The 26,935-nt window shown below is 42.7% G+C and overlaps 1 protein-coding gene across 3 annotated transcripts in view; it reads left to right on the top strand.

Moving 5' to 3' along the window:
• DLGAP4 (DLG associated protein 4) overlaps window positions 1-26,935 on the top strand; it is a 388,862-nt gene that overhangs the window by 335,886 nt on the left and 26,041 nt on the right. Inside the window, exon 1 of one of the 3 annotated variants that reach the window (XM_048498813.1) lies at window positions 1,500-1,833. The exons of the other annotated variants lie outside the window; for them this stretch is intronic. Coding sequence (XP_048354770.1) covers window positions 1,803-1,833 — 31 coding nt within the window. The 5' untranslated portion in view covers window positions 1,500-1,802. Of the gene's footprint in view, window positions 1-1,499; window positions 1,834-26,935 lie in introns of those variants that run through there. 3 annotated transcript variants of the gene reach the window in all.

Below are 26,935 nucleotides of genomic sequence, written 5' to 3'. Positions count from 1 at the left end.
AGTGCTCGCCTACATGCTTGAACCCTGGATCTGAGGACAAACAAAGAAATGGGACATTGCTGTTCACTTTCCAAAGGAAGTTGTCTGGTTTTCTGCTGGAGAAAGAAAGCCGATCTGCAAGGCCGTCCATGCCTTTTGTCTCTTGATCCTTATTACCCACTCCCTTCTATCACCTGCTCTCCTTCATTGAGTGAATCCCCATATTTCAGTTCACCTCTCCTGACTGAGGGTGACAGGACTGTGAAATGATGCCTTGTATGGTGAAGGTATCATGTGATGAAAGTTTCAGTTATTGCTCCCACACAGGGAAAGTGATGACTGGTCACATGCAGGTGGTGAAGCTGTACCTGGCTGCTTCCCAGCCCAAAAGGAGATGACCAGCTAGGATACTGCAACCTGCCTGTGACATTTCAGAGAATTCCAAAAGATCAGCTATCACACGGACAAAACTGCCATCCTGTGGGCACCTTTGCCCCCTCCAGAAATGTGCCTGAAATTAACTCCCCCCTCCAGTAAATAGCATCCATGGCAGAGTGGCATTCGGGAAGGGGGGGGGGGATTCAGCCGGCGCCCTCTGTATGCTTGTATGGGATGGAGCAACGTTGGCAGACAGCTTGAAGCGGCAGGAGGAAAACAGAGATGAGGGTGTGCATTCCAGTGCCTCCGTTGGTAGCAATGCATGTGTGCTTGAAGCTGGAGATATATTTAGACTCTGGAGCGTGCGTCGCACCCCGCCCTCGCCATCTGCATCTCTTCCCCCCACCCCCCGCCGTGCTCCCGACCGGGGGTCCACACACCTGTCAGCCATCTGTCTGCGCCCAGCGATCTTTACCCCTCCCTCCTCTTCCTTTGTGAGAACGAAGGTTACACCGCCGGCGTGGCCAAACCCCTACGGGGGTTTCGACTGGCCACCGCCTTTTTCCCGCAAGGCTGCTCTCTCTTTTATAGCGCGCGCGCCCACCCGCTCCTTCCACCCTCGCTCGTCAGCCCTAGCCGAGAGGGAGCGAAAAGCGTCATGTGAGCATGTGCGGAAGACTAGCTGGAACTGGTTTCGCAGCCCTGAGTGAGGCGGAGGGCGCTGGCGAGTTGCAGCGGCCGCTTGCTCTGCCTCTCCTCTTTCCACCAGCAGCAGCAGCAGCAGCAGCAGCAGCAGCGCCCTCCCGCTCCGTTCGTCCCATTGGCCGCGCGGGCCATTCCCAGGCTCTCCCCGGGCAGTCGCGCGCCGCTGGCCCTCGCCCTGGTGCTCCAGCTGCTCTCGCCCTGCAGCGGCACCTTCCGCTCGCCTGGCCTTAAGCCGAGCGCGCCCCGCGGGGAAGTGGGCGTGGCGAACCCGGAGCTTTAACCCAGACGCTCCTCCCCTTGGAAGTCCATAACGGGAGCGGATGGGGGCTGCCTGAGTGAGTGAGCAGGGTGAGTGCGCCTTTTTTTCCTCCTCCGCCGCCCGTGCGTCTCTGTCATTTTGTATCTTTGCAGCACCGGTCAGATCGGCGGCCGCTACTTGCCCTTGCCAGGCTCTGAGCCGGAGCGCCAAAAGGCAGGCCCACCAGGCAGCACCAGCACTGCCTCTCGCCCCGCCGCCCTCTTTCTTCCTCGGCCCGGGAAGCTGCTTGTTGTTTTTCTCAATGAACAGGGTGGACCTCGCCTCTGTCCTTCTGCCGCTGCCGTGACTTCTATCTACTCTCCTGCAGAGAGAAAGGAAGGAGAGCCTCCTCTTCGCCCTTCTCCCCGCCGTCGCCTCGACTCTCTCTTTTTCTCTCGATTCCTCCTTCTCTTCCTCGCCCCCCGCCCTCTTTGTGTCTCTCATGGCTTTGTGTCTGGAGCTATTTAAACAATGTGAGTGGACAGATTTCTGTGGTTTTCAGTGTGGCATGCACATCTCGGAATGGCTGCGCGAACGGCCCCGTGGCTCTCCCCGGGTGCTTCTAGGACTGCTCTTCTCTTTTCCTTTCTCTGATCTTGCTGCCACTGGAATGCATTCCTTGTGTGACTTCTGCATATAAATATATACTTCAGTATGCTGGCTACGCCTTGAAATGCAAAGGAAAATGCCCATTTCCTGTTGGGAGCCCATTGCCTGGGATGCAGAGCTGAGTTGGTGGGCGGGGGTCGGGGATAGTGTGCTTAAATGCAGGAAAGGCTTAGTTTTCTATTGCTTCCCCCCACCTCCTGCCGATCCGATTGCATTTTCAGCTAAATCCTAAGCTTGAGAGTGGCTTGCATCATTGGGGGGGAGGGGGTTGTAACGGAAGGGGAGTGCACAGATCTCCCCCCCACCTCACCGCCCTGTGCATGGCTCTGTGCTTGATAAAGGATTGTTGTCCTTTTACAGTGATATATTTAATCTACTTGTGACATTCCAGATCATGACAGCATATGGCATCATCTCCCTATATTTATATCTTGTCATACTTAAAACGTGAGCCTGTGTGTGCTGCTGCTCCTGGAGTAATGCCATGACACAGATTGGTGGTTAATTAGCTAGACTGTCCTTAATAATGCTGATATTTTGTAACTTGCACCACTTTGGGAGTTTCAGTATGGGAGGGTGAGGGTGTGACGTGAAAGTCTCCAGCCACAGATTGGCATACTTAGTGCAGTATTCTACTCCAAAATAAAGGACACCAACAAAATCTGCATGGATTTAAAATGGAATAAAAAGTACTGATTAAAAACCTTTCAAAACACATAATGCCTAACAGTACAAAATAAAGGAAAAGATAGCATGAAAAATGTGGGTGTAACCTCTGCCAGGTTTTGTAACATGGGTGAAAAGTGTAATGATAATCAGAATGTGCAAAAAAGAAAGAAAAAAAGAATATAAAGCAGTGAATTTTTTCCTGCCCAACAGCAGAACTTCCTAAAATGACTCTCCAAGCTGTTACCTGAAGTGTAAGGTTTGTTAGGAATGCTGTTGTGCTCTGTAAGATTGACTATCTTGGGAAGTTTAAAAAAAGATTTAAATTATTCTATTATAATATAGTTTATAAACACAGGTAGATTGAGTCAAATATGAACAAAATACACACAGCTCTGACTCCCTGTAAAACCTGCTTTTAAATTTTCTTTGATTCTCTTTTTCCCTGCTCCCATAATGCTCTCAAATATTTTTCACCCTGATTAACTGATAATAAAGAATTATCTGGGGCTGCAAACTCTCCCAAATTAAGCTGCCTGCTTTGTCATCTGTTTACATCTGTAGGAAAGGGTATGTGTGTCTCTCTGCTGTTTCTAATTTAATGTGCTCTCTTATTTCTCCCAGTGAAAGGGAAACTAAGTTTAACGTCCCAATAACTCAAGCTTGCTTACATGAGCTGGTTTCCATAATAAGGCATCCCCCTTGACAGCTCCAGCTGAAAATGTTGTGGTGATCCACTGCATTTACAGAGGAAAGAAAGACTGAAATGCCTCTTAGGCTGGATTAATGAGTCCTTAATTTGCCAGAATATTGTTGCTGTGTTCTCTGTCTAGCTGTTCCTTATGAAAAGTTCTACTTGGTTAGAGAGTGCTGTAGAATATAGCTGGTTTCTCGGGGTGATTGTATGAACATTCACTCAGATTTCAAGGTGGTTCTCAATGTAAAAAGGGGAAAGCCAGGCAGCGTGCCAGGTACTGGGACTGACGATTAGTCCTTATGGCAGAACAGCCCATGCAATAGAATGGATGCCCCTTGCTTCAGAACCGGTGCTTTGCTTCCAGAAATTCTCTGATAAAGTGGATTTTCTTTGCCATGGCACCTTGGCAATAGTCATAAATGCTACAGTGGTCACAAGGGAATTCCTGAGGGAAGTTCTGAGACTAGTAGGGTAAACTGCTCTGCAACCCTCTGCATATGTACCAAATGCCCAGATGGGTGGTGAGGTGTGAAACCTGAAACTGAACATAAAGCTTTGCCAGCCTTGTAAACTAAGTGAGGTCAAGCTAGGTCAGCATTTCAATGCAGGTCAGTACTGTTACAGGCTGATAAGGAGTGTTGAAGCTTTCAGAAGGCAATACTGGTATGTTACGACAAATTCTGTCTGGTTACTCTGTGTCTGGTAGAGGTGATGTTTCTGTTTTTAAAACTGAGTTATATCTCCGAGACTCCAGCAGTTCAGGACAGCAATGTTCTGGCTAGCCTAGGTAATTTTGGTGTATGCTTTGTCAGTCTAACTTTTATGATTCAGTATGTGGCATTCCATTCTTCTGCTAATGGTGTAACCGCTTGTTTGAAGAGTTGGTGTTTGTCTCAGGCTGAGAAATATTAATTGGCAACAAATCGTAGCCAAGATGGTACAGGACTGCCAACATGTGCCATGTGCAGGCGGTGTCTTTCTTTCCATGGTATTGGGAAGTGATTATTGAAACGGTATTCATCTGGAGTTAAAGACCTCTAGGCTCACCTTGGTGCGTCTGTCAGCATTTAGAGGGATCACCTTCAGAAACATTGCTATATCTTGAGCAATTGGGAAGTGCGATGGTGGAGGTGGAAAGTGTTGTCAAGCTGCAGCTGACTGATGGCGATTCCATTGGGATTTCAAGGGAAGAGACTAATGGTAGTAGTTTGCCATTGCCTTCCTCTACATAGCTGCCCTGGAATTCCTTGGTGGTCTTCTATCCAAAGACTCACCAGAATTGATTCTGCTTAGCTTCCAAGGTCTGATGAGATCAGGCTAGATTAGAAAGGCATAAATTACCACATGGTGCTTTATCTAGCTACCTTTAAAATGTATTTCAGTGATTTTTATATTCATTTGAATCTCTGCCTTTATGAAAGGCCAACATATAGAGTCTCGCAATATTGCTTTCATGTTACCTGGCCTTACTTCTCAAACTGGAGAAATAAATTCTTAGTTGAAATGTGAGTACACTTTAGAAGACTGGTTTCCATTCCATGGCAGTAATTTGGAACATGTCCTTTCTAGCCAAATGTAATGGAAGCACTGACAAAGACTAGAGTACACCGAGGAGCACAGGCCTGCCTCCTCCCCCAGTTTTTTTTTTTAATCAGGAGAGATGACAACCTATTAAGCAATTGGTTTCTTTGGTTGTATCTGAACCAATTTTGTTATTGTAAAAATGAAGGATCACAAAGCATTCCACAACCCGTGGCTAACATGGTATTTGTACATATACCCTAATAGAAGTTTCTGAAAGTAGAAATGGATACCCAAATGTGCTGATAGATTACCTTAAATTAGGTTTTCTTAGTTTCACTGTTATAATAGTAAAAACTCCAAACACTCCAGAGCAATTGTTGCAACAAAGGGCCAAGAACTTCCCTGGACATAATCAGGGAAGATCCACAAATTGATCTCCTGCTGTTTTTGTTTTTTTTAATGTTGCACTGAGTTCATTAGATCTGAGCTGTGGTTCAAGAATCCATTCCTTCACACCACTTTCGGAGTCTTATTTTTTTCTCACCATTGCTATTTATCCTGTAGAAAGAGTATTCAAACACCATATAGGATATTGGTGACTGTAAATTTTCCCCTATGAGGAATATTACACCTGGTGGGAGGGGTGCATTTAGTTGGGAAAATGGAACAAGGTTTAAACTCATTTTCTCCTATAATGTAGTCCCAGTCCTAGTCCACCAACAAAACAACTCAACAGTTTTGAATTCTAAGAACTTATTTTAAGATAAAAGCTAGATTATGCCAAAACTCAACTGTCTGCATTGAAGGACCTCAGGATCTGGGTATGGGTAATCCTGAGCCTCAGAGCACAGTCCTAAACACAGGTACAATCTTCTAAATCCACTGACTTCAGTGGTTTAGAAGGATGTAACTCTGTTTAGGATTGCTATGTGAGTCCTCTAGAGAGTCTAAAACTGAAAGCTTCTAGCTAATCAGATTTTGCAGCTCGTTGTTCCCATTAGTGAATTGACTGCTGGGCCATGTAAACAACAGACTTTCATCCTTGCTCCTGAAATTAAATAATAAGTAATATTTTAGGATAGCAGTGTTTTGCATCATGACAGCCTCATCCAAAGGGGAGGGGGCAAATCCATTGGTAGGAGCAGCGTGTGGCTGCACTGGCAGATTTACCCTCCCTGAAGCTTTTGCCATGGTGGAGTGGCAAACGCAGTCACTGTGGTCCTCCCCAGTGGTGGGGTATGGCACAAGACATGTTGCCAACATTCCTGTGCTCCCACTGCCACCAGCAAAGCAGGGATGGTCTGTGGGCAAGGGAGGAGCCAACCCTAGTTGGTTCTCTCCCAGCCATTGGTGCCGTTGCACTGGCAACCTGGGCTTGAGACTTATGCCCCCCAAATGTGACCTTCCTGGCCGCGGGGAGGCTTTTTTTTTTTTTTTGCATTGCAAGCTCCCTATGTCACCAGGAAGTCTCCATGGGAGTGGTAGCATGCCACGACTGGACACCCAGCCTCTTCTACAGAATACAATAGGTTTCTTGAATGTTGGGGGAAAGGCTTTGGTCTGTCAGACAGCAGATGAGACTGTAAATCTGTTTGGGCAGTACTACTTCAGTTGCACGCAGGGGCCGAAGTAACTAAATACTCCTTCATGCAGGGGGGAAAACCTGACAGGATTCTGTTCTTTCCTCTGTAATTTTTAGTTCCTATACAAAGATGGGCGGGGGGGGGGGTGGCGGCATTCAGTCTTATACGCAAAAGTCTGTGTTACATATCAAACAAACACGGGTTTACCATTTACCATTACCAGTTTGGGAATGCTCAAAAGGGTTGGCTTGTATATATATGGTAAGGTCTCTCAGATGTGATTCCTTGACTCACCATGAAAAAAAAGTTGCCCCGTCCTCTGACGGCTGATGCATCTGTTCCTCTCCTTGCACTGCCCACACCAAGAAACTTCTTGATCTTGTACAGTTAATCTGTATGAACTTTTGGCCAATTATTAAGGTCACTTGTGACCGTTTTAGCCTGAGGTTATTTACCTGCTGCCTTTAAAAAGTGTTTTGAGAAAATGTAAACTAACTGTTGTTGCAAGCATCTCCTGCAGCTGAACGATAGCTTTAGGGGAGATAATCAATTTCTGTTTTCAGGCGTCTGGAAATAAACTTTACAACTGTTTGTTTTCTATTATGTTTCAAGTTGGGCAAGCTACTATACAAACAAATAAAGTGGGCGTTTTATGTAGCTGTTGACAAGAGTTCCGGAAAAGCCTTGTGATGACAGTTCACATATTGCTTCAGAGACTAAATTCTTTAGTCAGAGGAGTCTCTATGGAATTTGATTGCTTTTTCCAGTTTTTTGCATATTTCTGCATTTTGCCTGTTTTTAAATAGATTTTTGCCTATTTTATACCAGTTTCAGTTTTTTAATGCATTGAATCTGTGTAATGGGATTGTAATTGGATTGGATTGGACTAAATTGGATTGTAACTGTGGCGCAACTCACTACAAGGGCATGTTTCAACCAGGATGAAGGTTTGAGAGAGTAGATGGCTTTGTTTCACACAATTCCATATTTGGCCATGAAGATATGTAGAAAACTTGGCCTACCAGAATAATTTTAAACAAAATTACATTTAACAAAATTGCTCCTAGGAATCTTTGTTGCCTGTGAGTTTTTTCCCCCAGACTGGAGGAGAAAAATGTGTGAAGACAGTTCTGGGTGCATGTTATTGACATTGTCCAGCTTTGGTTGGCTGCTTTAGATTTTTGGTGTTGTGTTAAAAAGTGGCCTGCCTAAAATGGATGATTGTGTTCATATGGGCACTACAACCATTCAGATTTTTAGGGGCAAAACATTGTGTGCAGTTATTTTCAGCTTGTTTAAATGGTCCTGAATGATGTTTGTAAATTTGCTAGTTAACGAGGAGACTGGGAATTCTGCCTGACAGTCATGCATTTTTAATGAACGACAGACACTTGCTCCCTGATGAGCAGAATACTAGATCAATCTGCCCTCCTATCGGTTTGGCAGCTTAGAATGTCCAATAGAAACCTCTCTCAGCAAAGGAGGACAGTGTACGCTGCCAACAGGGAATTATGTTTTGAACCCAGCTAATAATAATTGGTGCCCCAGGGGTAAAGTACTTCTAGTTGTTTGAAGGAGCTCTTGAAAAACTGAAGCCAAATGTGTAGGAAGGAAACCAGAAGTGATGGAAGCCAGTGACATCACCGAGGGATTCAGGTCCCTGTTTTAGTAGGTTTGTATGCTTTGTTTTCATCTTTAAAAGTAGTACTTCTAAATTCATTGTTCTTCCAAAAAAAAGGGTACAATGCAAGGACTTCGCTCAAACTGCAGATATTTGTAATATTTCCAGTTGCCTCTGGGGAATGTAAACTAATAGTGGAAAATGCAAGTTTTGAACATGCTGCAGTCCTGGGTAGCCCACTTTATACACAATAAGATTTTGTGATAGTCATGTTCAGTGGTGGGGGAAGAATTCCACTACAGTCTTCTAGCAGGGCTGCTTTGTCCTGAAATTCTGTCATTTCAAATGACCTTTCAAAAGCAAGGCGTAGCTCATATTGCTGCCACCGCTGCGTGAAGCAAACAGCTCTCTATCCATAAAGTTGGATTGCCTTGGGTATGTACCACTGCTCTTACCTTGCTGTTTTGTCTTGCAGTTGCATTTCTTAATTTTTCTTTAATGTCCACTAAATAATTCAGTGGCTATTATCAAGAGAAGAAACCAAGAGAACTTTTCTCCTGCCTTCCTGCAAGTTAGCTTTCAAGTTTGCCTTCTGATGTGATAACAGCTGTGAAGCTGTAATGGGCTTTGAATTTCACTGTGGTCTGCGCTGTGAAACAGAAAGACGAACTGATGTCCTTGTGTCAGTCAAAGCCCCCCACGGCCCTGCTGCTGCTTCTTCGTACCAAGTAGCTCATGCAAGAATGCAGCTACTCTCGTAACCCTGGCGTTCTGGTTTAAAGCCTGTCAGTTCTCTTTATGTCACTGGCGAGATGGCAAAAGAAGTCTCTTAAGATGGATTGATTGGGGTTGGGGGTGGGAACAAGGGCAATAAGACTTCCTTGGCTTGTGCACAAAAATAAAACCAACCGTAACACAGTGTAGACTTAAAGCCAAAATTGAAATGGAAGGCCATTTAACTTATTGATTTAAATCATTTTTCTTTCATTATGATTTATGTATTTTCCTGAGGAAGCATCCACACTTACCTTGGTTGCTGGTACAAAACGTACTGGCTTGCAACAAAATAGGCACTTCATGTTGCTTAAGAGCACGATCCAGAATCTTTGCAACATACAGCCCATGTGCCTTTTGTACCACAGTCACAGCTGCTTATAGACCAAGGTGGGTGTTTGTGATCAGACTTGTTGGACATCTGTACAGCAGAGATGCTAAGCAAAACCACACCTGAAATTCTTATATGCCATTAATGCCACAGGGATTGCATGGGAGGAACCTAAAGTACAGCTTTTCCATACCAGTGTTAACTTCTCAGAAAACTGGGTTAATGCTTTAGCAGGGGCTTGTTCCACGAGGCCTTGGGTTTTTCTCATTATGCTAGTCTGCAAGTAATATCAGCAGTACTGTAACTGTAATGTTTGCCAGGTAATTTAAGAGTCTAGTGTAAGAATTCTCCAGAAACAGCTAGTAGTCACTTGGTGAAACAATTATATTATGAATTTCTTCATACTATAAGAACTAAAGCAAATATCCTGCTTGTTCAACTGGTAGAGATGGAATAGTCAGAACCTGAGATTTGAATGTTTAGCATAGATCTGATAGTTACAGGGCATTATGGAAATGAACACGAACTCCCAAGGGAGGTCAATGGGTGATTCCTGGTGACTTCGGATGATGTCTTCTGTATCCTAGTGCCTGGTACCAGTAAGAAATCCTTCATAAATCATTACAGTACATGACCAGCTGCACTTGAACTTGAAAGCCAATCTTTTATACAAAAAGCTATATTTGGTTTGACTAATAAAGTTTGAGGTTATGGATATGTATTAAAGTTATATGTCATTGTTAGCCAGGTTGCTTTTTAAAAATTATGTTACTATTGCTTCTTCATTACCCAGCACATACAAATTGTAATGAATGGAGTAGTCCCTAGCAGTGGATTCTGCTTTATCCAGAAATCTAGATTCTGGCACATGTTTGAAAGAAACAATAAAACCTTCTCATGCATTATTGAGCTTTTCTCAGCTAATAGTGCATATTATGTTCTACACTATATTTACAGACACTGTGCCAATATGCTCATTCGAAATATGCCAGGAAACATTTTCAATTAAGAGTTTTTATGGCAGCCTCTGCTTACAATCCATCCCGTGTACAGTAGATGTCACTCTAGCACCCGTTTATGAATGGATTATAAGAATTCTTTAAAAGACCCCAGGTTTCTGTTCAACAGCAGGGGCCATAGCCTCAGTAGCTGTGTAAATTTCCCCCTTTCTTTGTATATATAAAAATGGAGCATAGTCTAATTGCAGAGTAATTTAATTGCTTTAAATCACAATGTGGTTTGACTGGAATAATTCTGCAGTAATCCACCTTTCCCATCAAGAACTGACTTGAATTGTGACACACTTTAGTCATTTTGTTATATACTCATTTGGATACTCTTCTAGATTTACAGGACTTCTTTACCTCTGCCGGTGAACTAATTCTTCCTCCTTGGTCTTAAAAAAAAGGCTCATATGTATGTACTCAATATAAACGGTTTATTAAAGATCATTAGAAAGCCTGGAATTACTTTAACATTACAAAATAGAGCATGTCAGAATTTATCCGTTTATATTTTCTGTATGCTAAAATAACAAATTTTCTCTTTAGGCTGGATAAAATGAGGATTAAATACAACTTGGCTCTTGTCCAACATTCATTTCTATCTGGGTAGTCAGTCAGTTATGCCAGTGGCACTTTGCACAGTTGCTTTCAGGATGGCTTGTTTTGAGAGATTTGTAATTAACTTTCTTTTTTGAACTGGCAACACATTCTGAGCCATATGAACAGGCCTCTTGCCACTCAACTGTAATTAAAGTTTGTGCTCTCCTTGAGGGTTACCACCTCCCCAGATCTGGTAATTAAGCATTCTGCTTGATCAGTTGCATTGTTGAAGAAGAGGACGTACCTGTTATGTTAGCGATGCTGTCCTACAGGGGCCTGAACAGTTCTCTTTGGTTGAAAATTCTTAATATACCGTGACAATAAGCGATGGTAAGCTGAAACCTAGTGCATGTGCAATCTCTAAAAAAGTAATAAGAGGACATTCAATAATTTCAGTTTTTGTAATTGATCTTCCACTTGATGAAAATAATATATCTGATTGAGACTGCTGAATGTATCAATTTCCTAAGTTGCATACTCTAGAAATGATTCATTTATAACGATACAAAAATACAATGTATACATGTATATAAAGTATATCTTTGCCTGTATGGCCCCTTCCACCTCTACGATTCTATAATGTAACTTTTCAATTTGCAAAAAACAACAACAACCCAAAGTTTAACTTAAGATACTTATTTGCAGCCGCTCTCTTCCAGAGCTGAAAAGCTGCTACAATGTCAGTAACCAGTGATGCAGTTCAATTAGTTTTCTGAATGCTTTAAAGTGATAGTATAATGGACATTTTTCAGGATTCAGTTGTCACTAGTCCTTATTCTTTGAGGCCCCAAATGTACACCAGCCCGGTTTGTGCCTAAATTCTGTTATGTTTAGTTTTCCTTGAGGACAGAATTAATGGCCACAATTTTCAACACTGTGTTCTAGGTACAGCTTTCTCATGGAAGAGGCTGAAGATTCGGTTTGTAAAAAGCAAGGGCTCCTTATTGATGCCTATCCTAAAACTGGAGGCAAAGTGTATTCTTGATTCCAATACTGTTCAGCATTAGAGATCCTGTTGTCTTGATTCTTGGGAATGCAGTTAGAATCTGCATATTATGAAATCATTTAGATTTATCACCAAGTAATCACTTTACAATTTGATATCTCCTCAAGTGCTGCCAAGGATTCAAAAAGTTTTATGTATTTCAGCTACAACTGACTTCCAACATACAATCATTAGTTGGAGGGCTTGTGAATAAATCCAGTAATACCCTGTAATGACTATGAGCAGCACCAAACTTTGGATGAGAGAAATTTCATTCCTTCCCTTATTCAGGTTCCCACTCTAGTCATGACCTTCATGTCTCTAAAAGCATTCAGCCTAAATCTGAGGAAATAAATTCACTGTATATTAGAAGAGAGAAAACAAAATTAGAAGAGAGAAAACATTCTATATTGTTGTCCAGAACAAGCAACTCACTGGAGATACTGGAGGCACGTCTTTTTCAGAAAGCATGTACATTAAGAGCATCCCGTTTAAAACATTGCAGGCATTTGGTCTCTGGGGTCCTGTTCACCACATGCAGTATGTTCCACAAACCCATTTAAGTTAGATTAGCCTTTTAATTCTGAGTGCAGTTTACAACTCATCAGCCATTTAAGAGCTCTCTAATATTATCCCTCAGACAGCAAAACACAGTCAGGTCGCTTAGTGATCAGGGTTAAATGGACAGGGCTAAATGGTGAACAGGGCTAAATGGAAGCGGCTTGTGAGTTGCAGGTATTATTTCTCAGGAAGGAAAAAACCATATGACTGCACCCTGTACTTTACATTTTATAGTGGCCGAGGCTGCTATAAGTCAGTCTAGTGATAGCAGTGAAGAAGAATGCAGCAGCTGTGCTTTTTGCATTCTGTGAAGCTGCCCTCCCAAATACTTTGGGAAATGAAAACCACAAGTGCCTGCTGTTTTATCTTTCCGAACCAGAAAGCATGAGTTTGTATGCTTCAGTTAATGTAGCAAAGCACTGAACATATCCTAACTGCCCACATGCTCGGAGGTGCTTTTCTTCAGTTAATAAGGATGGTTTTACTTGAACAATTATACTTAAAGGAAAAAACGCTATAATCTTCTTAGTGCCATGTTAGATTCCAGCCCAGTTGCACCTTAAAAACCAACATGATCTCCAGGGTGTAAGCTTCTGAGAGGCAAAGCTCCCTTTGTCAGATGCAACATAACTTGGAAAGCCCTGGAAATCTTATTGGCCTTTAAGGTGCTCCTGGACCGGACTCTAGCTCTTCTGCTGTGGTCCAACATGGCTACCCACCGGAAGCTATTAGTCCTGCGTGTTAAACTTACAAAGCAAGGATGAATGCTCCATCTCTTAACTGTGAAGGCATAAGGAATCAATGTGTGCGCTTGCTTAAATGTCCCCCCAAACCCTCTTAAGGTGACCACCATTTGCAAAAAACGATGTATTTTTATTCCAGCCTCCCTGCAAGGGGTTTGGGGCAACAGATCTCTCTTTTCCCACAACCCAGTGAAGTAGAGCTGCCTTAAAGTGGCTGCCCTAAGCTCTGGCGGTCGCCTTCCTTCCCACCCCCACCTCAACATACCGGAAACAGATCCAGGTCTGCCCCAATTAAACTGAACTGCAGCGTCCCAGTCACCCAGGTGAAGCCAAGGGACGGGGAAGTCCGAAGTCGTGGCAGCAGCGCCTGTCGGTTCAGGCCACTCAGCCGCTTGCTCTGCAGGTGCCTCGCCTCCAGGCTTCCCCTTTTAGGCCTTTCCGCAACGGAAGAAAGAGCAAGGAGGCGTTCGCAGCTGGCCGGTCGGCAGGATGCGTCCCATGGCTGCAGACGGCCCAGCGCCCCCGCCCGGGGGTCAGTGTTGCCGAGGGAGGGAGGCCGGGCCCGGGCGGGGCGTGGGAATCCCCTGAAGCGGAGGAGGCGGGGAAGCGTTTCTGGGCAGGCGGCGGCGGAGGCAGCTGCGAGCGCCTCCCTTTCCCGGGCTGAGGCAGCGCCCGTGACTCATGCTGAGTCTTACAGGGAGGAGTAAGAAAAGTTTCTCCCGAGCCTCCCGCGGGGCGGTCTCGGCTTTGCCTCTCGCTCTCCGCCCACCCCTTGGCTGGCTGCGAGGCCGGGCGGGCAGTCCAGCGAGCCAGCCAGCGTTTCCCTATGGAAGCCGCTCGGCTAGACCGTGGCCTGGACTTTAATCCCTGAGGGTAAGGGGCGCGAGAGGGATTTGGGAACGGGACTTCCCGGGTTGCCGAACCGCAAAACCTGGGGCTTGTCTTGGTCACTGCTATCGCTGGGGTAGTTGCGGAGCCTGTGGGAAGGTTTGGGGTGGGGAGTGACTCTTGATGTCTCTTTATGCGAGGAAGGCCAGTGAGTGGCTCTGAGCAGCATCCCAGATGTGAACTGTGCGTGGAGCCCTCCGACCTCTGAAACTGTTAAATCTGAACGGCTGCCTAAAAAGCTGGAAGGGGGCGAGTGTGTTATTCTTGAGGATTCTGAAAGATTGTTAAGCTTTAGTTGATGTCTTGTTCCTGCAATTCGGTAAGATTTCTAAATGCAAAATCTGCTGCCTGCCTCTCTGTAGTACTATAACTTTTGTCTTCCTCCTGAATGAGAGCTTTAACATATGTATGATACTTTAGTATTTCGTGGAGGGCGTTTTTGGATCTTTCATGGTGTGACCCTGTTATTCTACAGTTGTCTGGTGAGTTGTAATTTACTAGACTTTAGAATTATGGTAACCTAGAAGAAACTGACTATTAGTTCTGTAGGCATATCAGATATTGAAAGTCAAGCAAAAATGTGTGTCCTTTCTTTCTCCGAGGAAATCATATTGCTTAGCCCTTCACGATGACGGTACACCTCCCCTCTCTCCCCCCACCCCAGGAGCCCCATGAAGATTAACATTATATTAGAACTGGGTGGATATAAAAATCTATTAGTGTTTACTGTAATTTGAGAGGCTTTTCTCTCATAGAGATTAAAGTTTGTCATCAGATGGCTACTTGTAGCCTGCCCAGGCTGTGATTTAGGATGCATTCTGTAGATTAGGATAACTAGATAGTGCTGACTAGAAAAATAGATGCCCCCTCTCCAAGTCTAGGAACTTTGACCTTAATGTTAAAGTTTTAAATTGCTATTCAGCTGAAATCATTTCATGAAGGTTAGCAAAGACTGTTGTCCTCAGATATGTATTTTCATGTATTTTTATTTAGTACTGTATTCAAATTTTCACACTTTTAGCTCTGTATGTTCTTGCCAACCTAACAGTGAAGTTGCTTTAGGCATTGCAGCTGCTTCTGTGTTTTGTCCCCACCAAGTTTGTAATTCTTGAATGAACTTTCATATTACATGACATTTTTTTCAATTGCAATTTAAGTACAGTACTTATTAACTTCACGTAAGCATTGAATTATCATTTGGCTTTATAAAAATGGGAGTGTGTTAAGTGCAAACATGCTCTAATGTCAGTATTCTCACAGAAAAGAATCTGTGAACCTGCCCGAGCACTGGGGTCAAGTGGGGAGGGGGCTCTCCTGGTGATCCCTTCCCCCACTGTGCAGGAGGCGGGAGCATGCAGGAGGATTTTCTCTGTGGCTGACCCCAGACTATGGAACAGCCTTCCAGTGGAAATTCACCAGGCGCCAGCCTTTTTGGGGTTTTGGCTTCTGGTGAAGACCTTCCTATTCACCCAGGCCTTTGGCCCCATCAGTGCTCCCTCTGGTGTCTGCTGGTCTGGTTGGGGGAGGGTATGTGGATGGGTAGATATGTGGTTTTTAGGACTGTTTCATATGATGTTTTGTTTTTAATGTTCTAAGCCGTCCTGAGATTTCTGTATGGGGTGGAGTATGCATTCCAAAAAATAATAAAAATAAATAATATCTTGTGTAGCATGGATGCTTGAGTCTGTGTAGGGAGTAGCTGCAAAACTTTTTAGGGGAGCATAGAGGTCATGTTTGCTGTACTGCTGAATATAGAGATGACACGAGTTGTTGAAACCATTTTATCTTGTTCAGGATCATGGTGCCTCTTTTATAGCAATGTTGTCAGTTTTTTAAAAAGGATTTTGATATCCTCCACTGTTAAATTTCTTATTTCCCATAATGTAAGTGGGAACAGTCTTTTAGAATATTAAAGCCATGATTTCTTATAGTATTGCTGAATATAATGTTTTATTTCAAAGCTTGTGCTAATGAGTTGAATCCAAAGACAGAACTGGGCCAACCCATTTCAGTGACTGACTTCAAGTCAGCAACCAGCTTTTAAGTTTTTGTTTTTTAAAGCTTCAGGTGTAGAGACAGCTTTCTTATACTCTTTTCTGTTTCTGTCTACCTTCTCTTTAATGAAGAACCCATGAATAGCTCATAAAATAAGATCAATGTTGTTTCTGTATTCCTTCAGTTCTTTCTTCCCTTTCATCATTGGGATGAACAAAAAAGTTACAGGCTCATAAAAGGATAATTAATGCTGTGTCTTTCACATTACTGCTTCTACTGTTAGCTTTTTCTGGGTCACTTTGGAATAGCTCCTTAACTGTTCACTTCTAGATGCCATGTTTTGTACACTAGAATGTTGTCTGTATAGGCTGGACGATACAGTCTGAATGTATAGGCTGGACGATACAGCTGAATGATCTGTGCATGTAGAAGAATTCTAAACGGCTAATTGTAATGCAGCAATCCTGTTTTTATAGATATTGTAGGTTTGATGCTGTTGGAATAAGTATGCTGTATATTATAAAGGAGAGCCAGTGTCATTCAGTGGTTAAGAGTGGTGGACTCTATTCTGAAGAACCAAGTTCGATTCCTTGCTCCTCCATATGAAGCCTGCTGGGTGATCTTGGGCCAGTTACACTTAGAACTCTCTCAGCCCACACAGAGGCAGGCAATGGCAAACCACCTCTCAACATCTTGAAAACTCTATGGGGTCACCATTAGTCAGTGATTGTTTGACCACACTTTCCACCATCACATATTATAACTAGGAAAAAATCTACTTTTAGTAGGAAGCTGCAGTCCATAAACAGTTTCCTATCACATGTCCGGGGTGGGAGGGGAGGTTGTCAGGCATTATAAGTCTTCTCTGTATTAAATTTCCAAAGCTGAGGCAGTGTATGTACTTGTAATCAAATGAGTGCTGTGGAGTCTTCTCTTGCCCAATCTTCCTCAAGGCCACTGTGAAGTTACTCAAGCCCACAGGGTGGAGTAGCAAACATCTTAATTACTTGCATGAGGTATATCTTTTGGCCAGAATTACTGGAATTTAGCCAGGAGGTAATCCTGTTTCTGTCCTCTCCAATAGCGGTTCTTAGATTTTGGAGGGCCAGTTATATCTTGCAAGGTCCGAGCAGCTTGCTGTCAATCAGCACAATCATTACAAGAAGAGATCAGTTTGCACTAGGTTCCTGAATCTCAGAGGCTTACTGCACTGATGAAGTGTTGCATATAAGAAATTACAGCTGCTTTTTTTTCTTTTAAAAATATCTGAAAATTGTATGCATTCACACTGGCATTCACACAAACTCTTGCCTTTCAGAATTACTGTGTGTTCTTAAATTATTACCAGTTCCATTGCAGAAGCTTGTTTTATTTAATAGATTGTTCTGGCTTGTGTTTTTAAGACCTTTTGGACAAAGTCTAAATATAGCAGGCATTGCTGAAATCCATTAGGCAGAGCTCATTAAGTTATCATGTACCCTCTTATCATTTGCTTTCCTATTCCTGTCGGTTGCAAGGTCTTGGAGTATCCATAAAGCTTGTTCCACTGCTCTCTAATTGGCCTCCTTCTGTTTGACTGATTCATTCCTGTCACAGTCAGTCAGCCCAGAAACAATTTGTGATGTCACAAACTTGCCATGTCACTGAATGAATCAGACAGGATAAGTCTGGTTCTGCTGTTAAGTCTGTGTTCCCTTTTGACCCTGGTAACTGAAGGATGCTGAAGAATTGCAGAAATGATTCTGTGGGTTAAATAGAATTAAAATGGCATTAACCTGAGTTGTGGCTCTGTCACTGAAGTCACAGCTTCTGGGTATACTGCATCGTTTGATAAAACAAACATTAGATACCTTCTCATTTTTGAGGTCATATTTACTGAAGGTGGCAGGCAGTCCAAAAAACTACCATTTACTGATTTCATGAAGTCCTCATTAAATAGGTAATTCACAAACAAAATCGCTGTCCATTAGGCTGTGTTCCTGATGCAGCAGTTGACACACAATTGACTTTGGCCTTGGTACAGAGATCTAGCAAACTGGCCAGGTTTTCCAAGTTTTCATTTTCACTTGTAACAGGCCATAGGACGTGGCAGAAGCACTTCCGATTTGCTTCCTTTCTGCAGTTCCTGTATGAATGTCTCAAAGTCTGCAGCTGTTGTGTTTACTCACATTTAGACTCTCTGCCAAAATCTGAGTAGCACCTGTGATCTCATCATATCAATGTGACTTGTCTTGTTGTGCATTTGTAAACGATGACCTAATATGTGTAAAAATAGCCGTTTGTGTAATTTTTTTGTCTTTGGTGTGAAACTTAAAAAGTGATCTGTAAGGAAAGGTTTTTCATGTGTTTTCTCAATAGTCTCTTCCAGATAGAGCTCCTGAATAAAATGGAAACATTCTTCTTTTATGAATGACATTCTAAAACTCCATTGCGTGTGAGGAGGGAGCTGGTAAAGCAGTTTACATGAATCATGCCCACCTCTGCTTCCCACACACGAGGCTATCAATAGTGTACCATTCTGCTCTACCCTTTCATTTTTACTTTATTTTTACTTTGGCTCTCCTTAAAGAGGATTGCATCTTTAGCTGGTTTATATATTAAAAAGGCAAGGTTTCTAGTATATTTTTAGTTTCATTTCAATTAAGATATACTGCCTTTCAGGCATAGCTCTCGGAGATGTTTACCTTGTGTCTTCTGCGCCTGTAGCCAATTCTTTTCAATTAAAGGGAAGGGCTGGCACGATTGTTGTCCCATGTATGGCATTCTATAGGATGACCTTACTTGTGCCTTTTTGTGTAAGTGCTCTATGGGTATTAAATTTATTTATTTATTTATTTATTATTGGGTTTTGTATACCGCCCCACCCCCGAAGGGCTCTGGGCGGTTCACAGCAAAACTTTACAATACATACGGTAAAACCCATTAAATTAAAACACAGCAGGCAATATAATAAATAGAGTGGCGTCCAACAATAAAACCCATATTAAAACCCTCCAAGAGAGAGGGAAAGACAATGGGTCCCGTAGATGGTAAAGGGACCCAAAACAGGGGGGTAAAAGGGGGGGCACTAAATGATAAGGATAAGGAAACGACATAAAGTTTGACAGACAAGTTTCTGCAATATTAAGCTTTGAATTCTAAAGGATATTAATCTTAACCTGCATGTTTCTCTGTAGTATTAGTTAGTCCTACATTGTACTTGACTCCAGGGCCTACAATGCATCAGGATCCCAACAGTGATAATGAGAACTTGCTCTTCTAGTTAGATCTGCTTTGCTTAAATCCCAATTTACTTTGTTCACACAAGTACCTGCTGGGCAGCTACAGGTAACTGTGAAAGGCTTATTTAAGTCTTAGACCTTCAAGCTATCCAGAGTGGCTAGCCCATGTTAGTCTGTTGTAGCAAAATTGCTCAAGAGTCCAGTTAGCACCTTAAAGCCCTTTCCAGCGTGAGTTCAGCAACAGTGGAGCTGCCTCTCACCTGCTCCTAGTGAAATCTAGATGTTTGGTCCATCTAAAAAGAATATTCCATAACTTTAGTTTTTATTCAGAATGTGCATTTGTCGCTTTTAATTGGTTCTAACTTTATACCAGTGTCTCTTGCAATCTTCCCCCCACCCTTCTGCTGGGTTTTTAACCAAACGTAATGGGTACATGTGTTAATTCATCTGAGAAAGGAGGTGAGCCCTGACTCAGGAAAGCTCAGGCTGAAATAAATGTTAATTGTAAGTGTGCTACTGGATTGCTGAGTAATTTTGTAGCCGTCCAGAAATTCATGTTCAGACAGTTTCGTGCATGCCTCCCCCAAATATCCTTCTTTTGGGTGTTTGCCAACAATCACTCCAGCTTCTTTAGGGAAAAGAAGAACTGCTTTCCTGCGTGAGGTTGCTTTTCCTGTCATTCTGTCTTCCATAGCTCTGGCCATTCTTGGTAAACAAACGAAAGGCACTTGCCTTTGCCTTGTATCCCATGAAGCAGAGGACTCAAATAAGCGGAAATGACAGCTTCCTACAATGCCAATCTTATGTATTTGACAGATGTATTTGGCTTTCCCCTGACAGAGTATTCTTAGCTTCTCTCTGGATCCATTTCTCTTTTATGTCAGTACGCACTAGTCAGACCCATAGCCAGAAAATTTTCATTAGGAGGAGGGAAGCAAAACAGCATAGCGGTGGTCAGCCTATCATTACTTGTTTATTTACCAATTTTGTACTTGAGACTCAAGCAGCATACATGGTATAAAGCAATGTAATTGAATAGCACAAGGGATCTAATAAGCAATGCACTAAATCTAGGTTTACAAAAATTTAAAAAACGCAAAAAAGTTTCATCATATGTCACCCCTCTCCCTGGCTTTTAAAATTAGGACATTTCAGTCTTGCTAACAGCTAATTCTGTCCTAGCAAATTGCATAGAGAATTCACATTTGGCAGATTTATGACAAGATCCACCTCATTTTACATCCTCCTTCTTCTTTTTTACAAAGCTAGTTTACAGTTGAAAGTCTCGTGATGGGTTTCACACCAACCTTAGCACTGATTGGAGGGGCATGACAAATGATTGATGGGTCCCAACCCCTTTTTGTACCAAAAACAACTTTTTAAAAATCCAAAATGTACATTTGGCTCATAACTATAGAGAAGCTAGAAAATCAGGTTTGAAGAAAGCAAAAGCATAAATAACCATTCTAGAACAAGAATGTGGTAGGATACAAAAAATATAAAATTGCAATGAGTGAGATGGTTGATAGTCTAGTTTAGTGAGATCTATATGCAGCAGTGGTTCTCCAGGGTCTCAATGAGGCAAGAGAACCTCTGATATCTGAGAGCCTTCAACTGGGGATGTTTCAGATTTTAACTGTCTGCCTGCAAAGGTTGTTCAGCCTTCCTGTATGTTAATTATGCAGTCAGTCTGGAATGTGAGTTAAAAAGAGTTGCTTCCAACTCTGTTGTACTTTATTGAGTGCATCAAAAATGCCACAGTTGTTTTGCATTGAGAGTCTTGAAGACTGATGAAGTACATCAACTGTGGTCCAAACTCTTATGTGGTGGTGTTTATAGCCAAATAATTCTGGGAATGCTGTCTTTGTTTTTCTGGGGCTGCTAATATTGACACTCCCATTAGGTTGTGAACCTGAATGCTTCTGAATAGTCACAACTCTATTGCTATTGTGGTGTTTTCTCAGATAAGCAACAATTATTGTTCGGGGTAAATTGCTGGGCAGTCATGGTTCTGAACTATGAAGTCGACTCATACTGAATCCGATCCTTGGTACATCAACTTCAGTATTGTCTGCTCAGACAGACAGTGGTTCTCCAAGGTCCCAGGAGGGGGGTCTTCCATGTCACATATTGACTGATCCCTTCTTATGCTGGAGATTGAACCTGTGACCATCTGTATGCCAAACAGATGTTCTACCACTGAGCTCCTCCCTGGTTAGTTGGAACTGGAAATGTGCAAGCTTTTAAATGAATGACTTGTGGTCATAACAAACATTACATTCCTCATGACTTCTTTGCAGGAAATGTACAGTGTGAAATGGAGGTAGTTCAGTTATGATTATGAGATAGGAAACTGTCTCTCTGTGAAGTGCAATGCTTGAGACAACTTTATGTTTGAAAAACATTTTGTTTGCAGTTTGAATTGATTGCTTATGTTGTTTTGCTGTGCAACCCTGAACAAAGTTACTTTGGCCTAAGCCATTTTGAAGTCAGTGGTCTTCTGTGGGTAGTGCAATCCTAAGAAGACTTAGTCCTGGCTATCTTGGTAAAAGAGTTAAAGAGGAGGTAAAACTAAATGTAAAAGCTTGAGCCATCACCTCTCATTTGCTTGTTCCTACCCAGGATCCTGCTTTAGTTATGAGCTGAAGTTCTACCATCTGTTTTGCATGGTGGGTCAAGGGGGAGTGTTAATACCTATTGGTATAAAAGATATATGTGGAATACTTTTGGTTTATCATGCCAGTCAACAGTCTAGTCCAGGGGTAGGGAACCTGCGGCTCTCCAGATGTTCAGGAACTACAATTCCCATCAGCCCCTACCAGCATGGCCAATTGGCCATGCTGACAGAGGCTGATGGGAATTGTAGTTCCTGAACATCTGGAGAGCCGCAGGTTCCCTACCCCTGGTCTAGTCAGATGTCAAGTAACTATCTATTCTTTTGACCACTGTCAATTATTGTCAGACATTCTGTGGTCAAGAATGCTACTCTGAGCTCTTTGGAAGCTGGGCAGGATAGCTGCTTACTCTTCATATTGCATCACTTGTTAGCAAGAACGCATTAAAGATCTACTTGCTTCCAAATATGAAGACTGATCAGGCGGAAAGGTCCTAGCCTAGCACTGCCTGTGATTCCACCTTTGCTGCTGCAAGAACCAGGGAGTACCTCTTTCACATTTCAGCTCATTTTATTTGTAACCAGTGGTTTAGATCCTGTGGAGGATTTCTGCTGGCAAGAAGATAGGCAATTTTTGCCAATTCCCTTGCCATTCCTGGTGCAGACCTACAGCCTCCTATGCTTTTCCTGTTTCCCCAGAAGCGCATTTGGGGTTGCAGTACTTGTGGGTGGGAAGGTCAGAAGGTATGCTTTATTAAAGGAAATCCCTCTCACCTGCAGAAATCCCACATGGGATCTAATCCATAATCTGATTGTGATATTCTAGGATAAAAGCCAAAAGAGAAGTGGCTTTCAGTTGACTGTTCATATTTATCAAAACCTTATTGACATTACACTTTTTAAATGTGGTGTTGTAAAACGATTATCTAAATTGATTTGTAATTAGTCAGCAATCTAAATGTTTACACTAAACTTTAAAAATGCTTTAAAGTGCTTTAAAAAATATTTCACCGTTATTTCATATTTCACACTATTAGAAGGGTCTGAAGATTTTGGGGATCTAGGTTTGTTTTGAACTATAAATTTTCCCCTCAGTTTCTAGGTGTCCTACAGATAGTGAAATTAATAGGCTTTGAGCTTGCTGTGAGGTAAGTTTTGTGGTGCACAGGGAGATTATTAAGATCATAACTGAGATGATTTATTTACAGGTTGGTTTTAAAGGAACACACATTTAAATTGATTATGACTTCAAAGAATAGTTGGACTTTTCTACAGTTCTTTCAGTCACAGACTTATTAGCCACCGGGCTGGATCCGTTCTCATGTAGGATTTCACCCACACCAGCTTGTTTTTCCCACAGAGTCAGACTAAGCTGCACAAGATCAGCTCATCCCCAGAGACAGGCCGAACAAGCAAGCACTCTCTTGTCTCCCAGAAATAGAGCTAAACCGCTCTGCTACACTACCAGGCAGAGCCACGCTTCACTCTGTCTGCCCTTTTTCCTGAGCTAGATGCGAACTATCTGTGCTCTTCCCCTGAGGCAGAACTCAACTGCCCCTCCCTCTGGGTTCCCTCCAACATCCCTCTTCTTGTAGTTGACTCGATGATGGAGCAACACTCTATGGACTCATCTGAATGGCTGATTTCCCCCTAGGGGCAGGACAGACTCCCGTCCATCACACGATTCCCTTTTGGAAACTCATTGACACAGGTGAGACTTTTTTCAGGTCTCTACTTTTCAATGAGGCAAGATTACTCTTTATTATGTAGCAATAATATTAATAAGCAATATAAATGACTTACAGGAATAGAGTAAGAAATAATGTTAGAATTGCACTTTTCATACTTACATTGCATTTACAAATTATTCTTTTGAGCTTATATCCTGGATGTAAGCATCAGTGACCACATTTTCATGCCTACAGATATTTTTATTTATTTTTATTTATTTATGGGATTTCTATAACGCCCAATCCCCAAAGAGCTCTGGGCGGTGTACAACATGGATTCCACATACAGTATATAAACAAAAGTTTAAAAGTTTAAATATTTAAAACGCAGCAGTAATACAGTAAAATGGCGTCAGCAATACCCCAGATTAAACCCTCCCAAAAAGGGGGAACAAGACAGTAACAAAAGTGGGTCCCCTAGATGACAGGGGGACTCCGAAAACCGGAGGAATAGAGTAGAAGGGGCGCCTAATCAGCGGCTGGGCACTCCAAAAGCCCGGTGGAACAACTCAGTCTTACAGGCCCTGCGGAATTCACCAAGATCCCTCAGGGCCCGGACAGCTGGAGGGAGAGTGTTCCACCAGGCAGGGGCCAAGGCTGAAAAGGCCCTGGCCCGAGTGGAGGCCAGCCGCATCATTGAGGGGCCAGGAACCACCAGTAAATTGGCCTCTGCTGAACGCAGAGGCTGAGTAGGGACATATGGGGTAATGCAGTCCCGAAGATATGAGGAAGATATGAATGATGTCAAAATCAAAGTCTTGTAAAAGCAAACTCCATCAGACCTGTTTGCCATTACTGTCCTTGGTTGTTGTGGAACCAGCATAGTGGGGAATGATCGATGTGCAGGGTAAATGTTCATTCCCACACATAAGTTATTAGTTTCCCTAGAGCTTTGGTAAAGGCAATTTTGGGTCAGTCCTCTGGCACCATTTCCACCTGCCAGAAACCTATGGCAGGGTCTAGGATGGTAATGTACTGTGCTGCCCACAGGTTTTCCACCAGTTCAGACACTCAATGACAATAGCATTTGATGTCAACAGGAGGTAAATGACAATTGCAGGCACATTTGGATTAGGTGTGAGATGCAAAGGCATGGAGAAATCAGCATTGCCAATGAGACAGGAATTCAAGGTCTCTATTCAGTCAAGGAAAATACATTGTCTTGAGCTGCATTATTAGTTGTAATTCAGAAGTCTCTCTAGTAATTGGAGTGTAGAGGCTTTGTGTAGCAAAGGAACCAATTGTTGTACCTGGGTGCATTCATGGACAGATAATCTCTTATAGTACTAAGACCACATTTTAGTCTTTCCAAGGGAGCAGACTTTACAAACTGGAGTTCAGACCTTAAGCTCACTGTAGCCATAGCCTCTGCTGGTAGAGATCAAAGCCAGGGTGCCCCCTGCAGTTACATATAGCGATCATTCTGCACAGAAAAATGTGACTTACTACAGTTCTTTCTTCAAAAGAAATCTCTTCACACCTCAAATTACCTGTTACTGTTGGATTTTATTAATCATGGCAAGTAACTTGCGTAACGTGTTTCCAGTCCCTCTTTTTTATTTATTTTTTTGCCACTGCGGCCTTTATCTATAGACATGCTATGACTGAAATCCCTGCCTCAGCTTGTAGCTGAGTGTGAGAAATCTTCCCAGACAAGAGTAGCAGTTCCAGCAGGCAGCTGTCTAATGAGAATGTGAGGAACCTGTTCCCTAAGCAACCAAGTATGTGGGCTGCTGCTAAGCAACAGCCATCTGGAACCTAATTTGTATTTCTTGGAATGTACCAGCCATTTGGCCAGCCAGAGGATTAGCATACAGTTGTAGCTGGAGGTTGAAATGATAGTTTCACCAGCTTTCTGTAATTCTAAAATCAGCATGAATGGCAAAGCCCACATGAAATAATTTTTTCCTTCCCACACATTTAAATCTTCACTAACCCTCTAAGTAATTCTTACCACAGGGAGGGTTTCTTTTGATTGCAAATTTCTGCTTCAGCCGACAATATTTTTAACCATTTCTGCAAGTCGCTTGGTTTCTTTGTTATGTTATTTACCCCTGTGTTTTGTTACTGAAATGAATACAAGGAGAAGTCTGTGAAACAGATTAAGATATATTTCTGTAATATGCAGAAAGATGCATATTTATTAATTCAGCTTCATACATGCTTTCCAGGTCCATTTTCTAGACTTTGTTCCTGAATGTTCTGATGCTATAAAGATGTCTGCTTTTCTTTCATTGGTTTTCAACCCAATTCCATACAAACGTTGAAAACTACCATGGGATGGAAGCTTTCACATGTTTTCATGAGACTTTTTACAAGTTCAGAGTATTTCCACTTTTTGTTTAATAAGAACTCTTTGTCATTTAAAGCACAATTGGGAGGGACCTTTTTGCCCCTCTGAAAACTTAAATTTGTTTCTCTGCGTTTATATATACATAGGTTCTTCTGCTTGAAAGCCATGGTTTGTCCCAAGATGTTCTGTATGATATTGTAAAATATGGATCTAGTTTCTGCAAATCAGTTGATTTAATAAATTACATACTAGTCTGTTCTAATACAGTAGAGCAAACTAGGAAATTCATTTCCCACATATCCCTTTTCACACACTAGGAGCAATGGGAGCAGGAATGCCATGAAGAAACGATTATTAACAGAAATAGGACTCACTTCTTCCTGGCGAAATGTGATTCACTATATCTATACTACACCCTTGTCATGGGATAAATGATCCATTGCCAAACGCTTTCAATCTTTATTCAAAATAGAACTATCTTAAGTGTAATTTTTAGGAATTCTACTGCTCCAAGGGGACAGTTACTATGAGGGTCAAAGCTGTTATGAAAACCCCTGATAGTTTTGTGGATTAATGAAACTTCCATGATTTAATTGATGCCCTGCTTTTTATCATACAGCTACATATAAAATATAGCAGATATTTCTGACTTAGAGAGATCTAGCTTCCTTTAAAATACTTGCCTCATGCTTACCTGGATGCTTGAAATATACCGTATATACTCGCATATAAGCTGAGTTTTTCAGCCCTGTTTTAAAGCTGGAAAATGCTCCCTCGGCTTATACACAAGTCACCGCTTACCAGTCGGCTCTTCAGGCCTCTGCCGAGGCTGGGGGCGTGGCCAGGACAACCTCCCTGTGGCTGCACAAACCGCTTGTTGCTGCCCTCCTGGGAGGGTGAAGGGGAATCCTGGCTGGCTGGGCTTCCTCAAACCCTGGGAGGCAGAGGGAGCTCCTTATTTGGGCAGTGACTCCCCCTGATGTCATTGCCCAAATAAGGAGCTCCCTCCACCTCTGGGCTGGGTTTGAGGAAGCCCAACCTGCCCGGAGGTGGAGGGAGCTCCTTATTTGGCAATGATATTGGGGGAGTCACTGCCCAAATAACGAGCTCCCTCTGCCTCCTGACTGGCTGGGCTT

This window comes from Sphaerodactylus townsendi, linkage group LG05 (assembly GCF_021028975.2).
Source record: "Sphaerodactylus townsendi isolate TG3544 linkage group LG05, MPM_Stown_v2.3, whole genome shotgun sequence".
NCBI lineage: Eukaryota > Metazoa > Chordata > Lepidosauria > Squamata > Sphaerodactylidae > Sphaerodactylus > Sphaerodactylus townsendi.
Note: the sequence above shows the minus strand (reverse complement) of the source record. Positions and strands in the feature narration are given on the sequence as shown.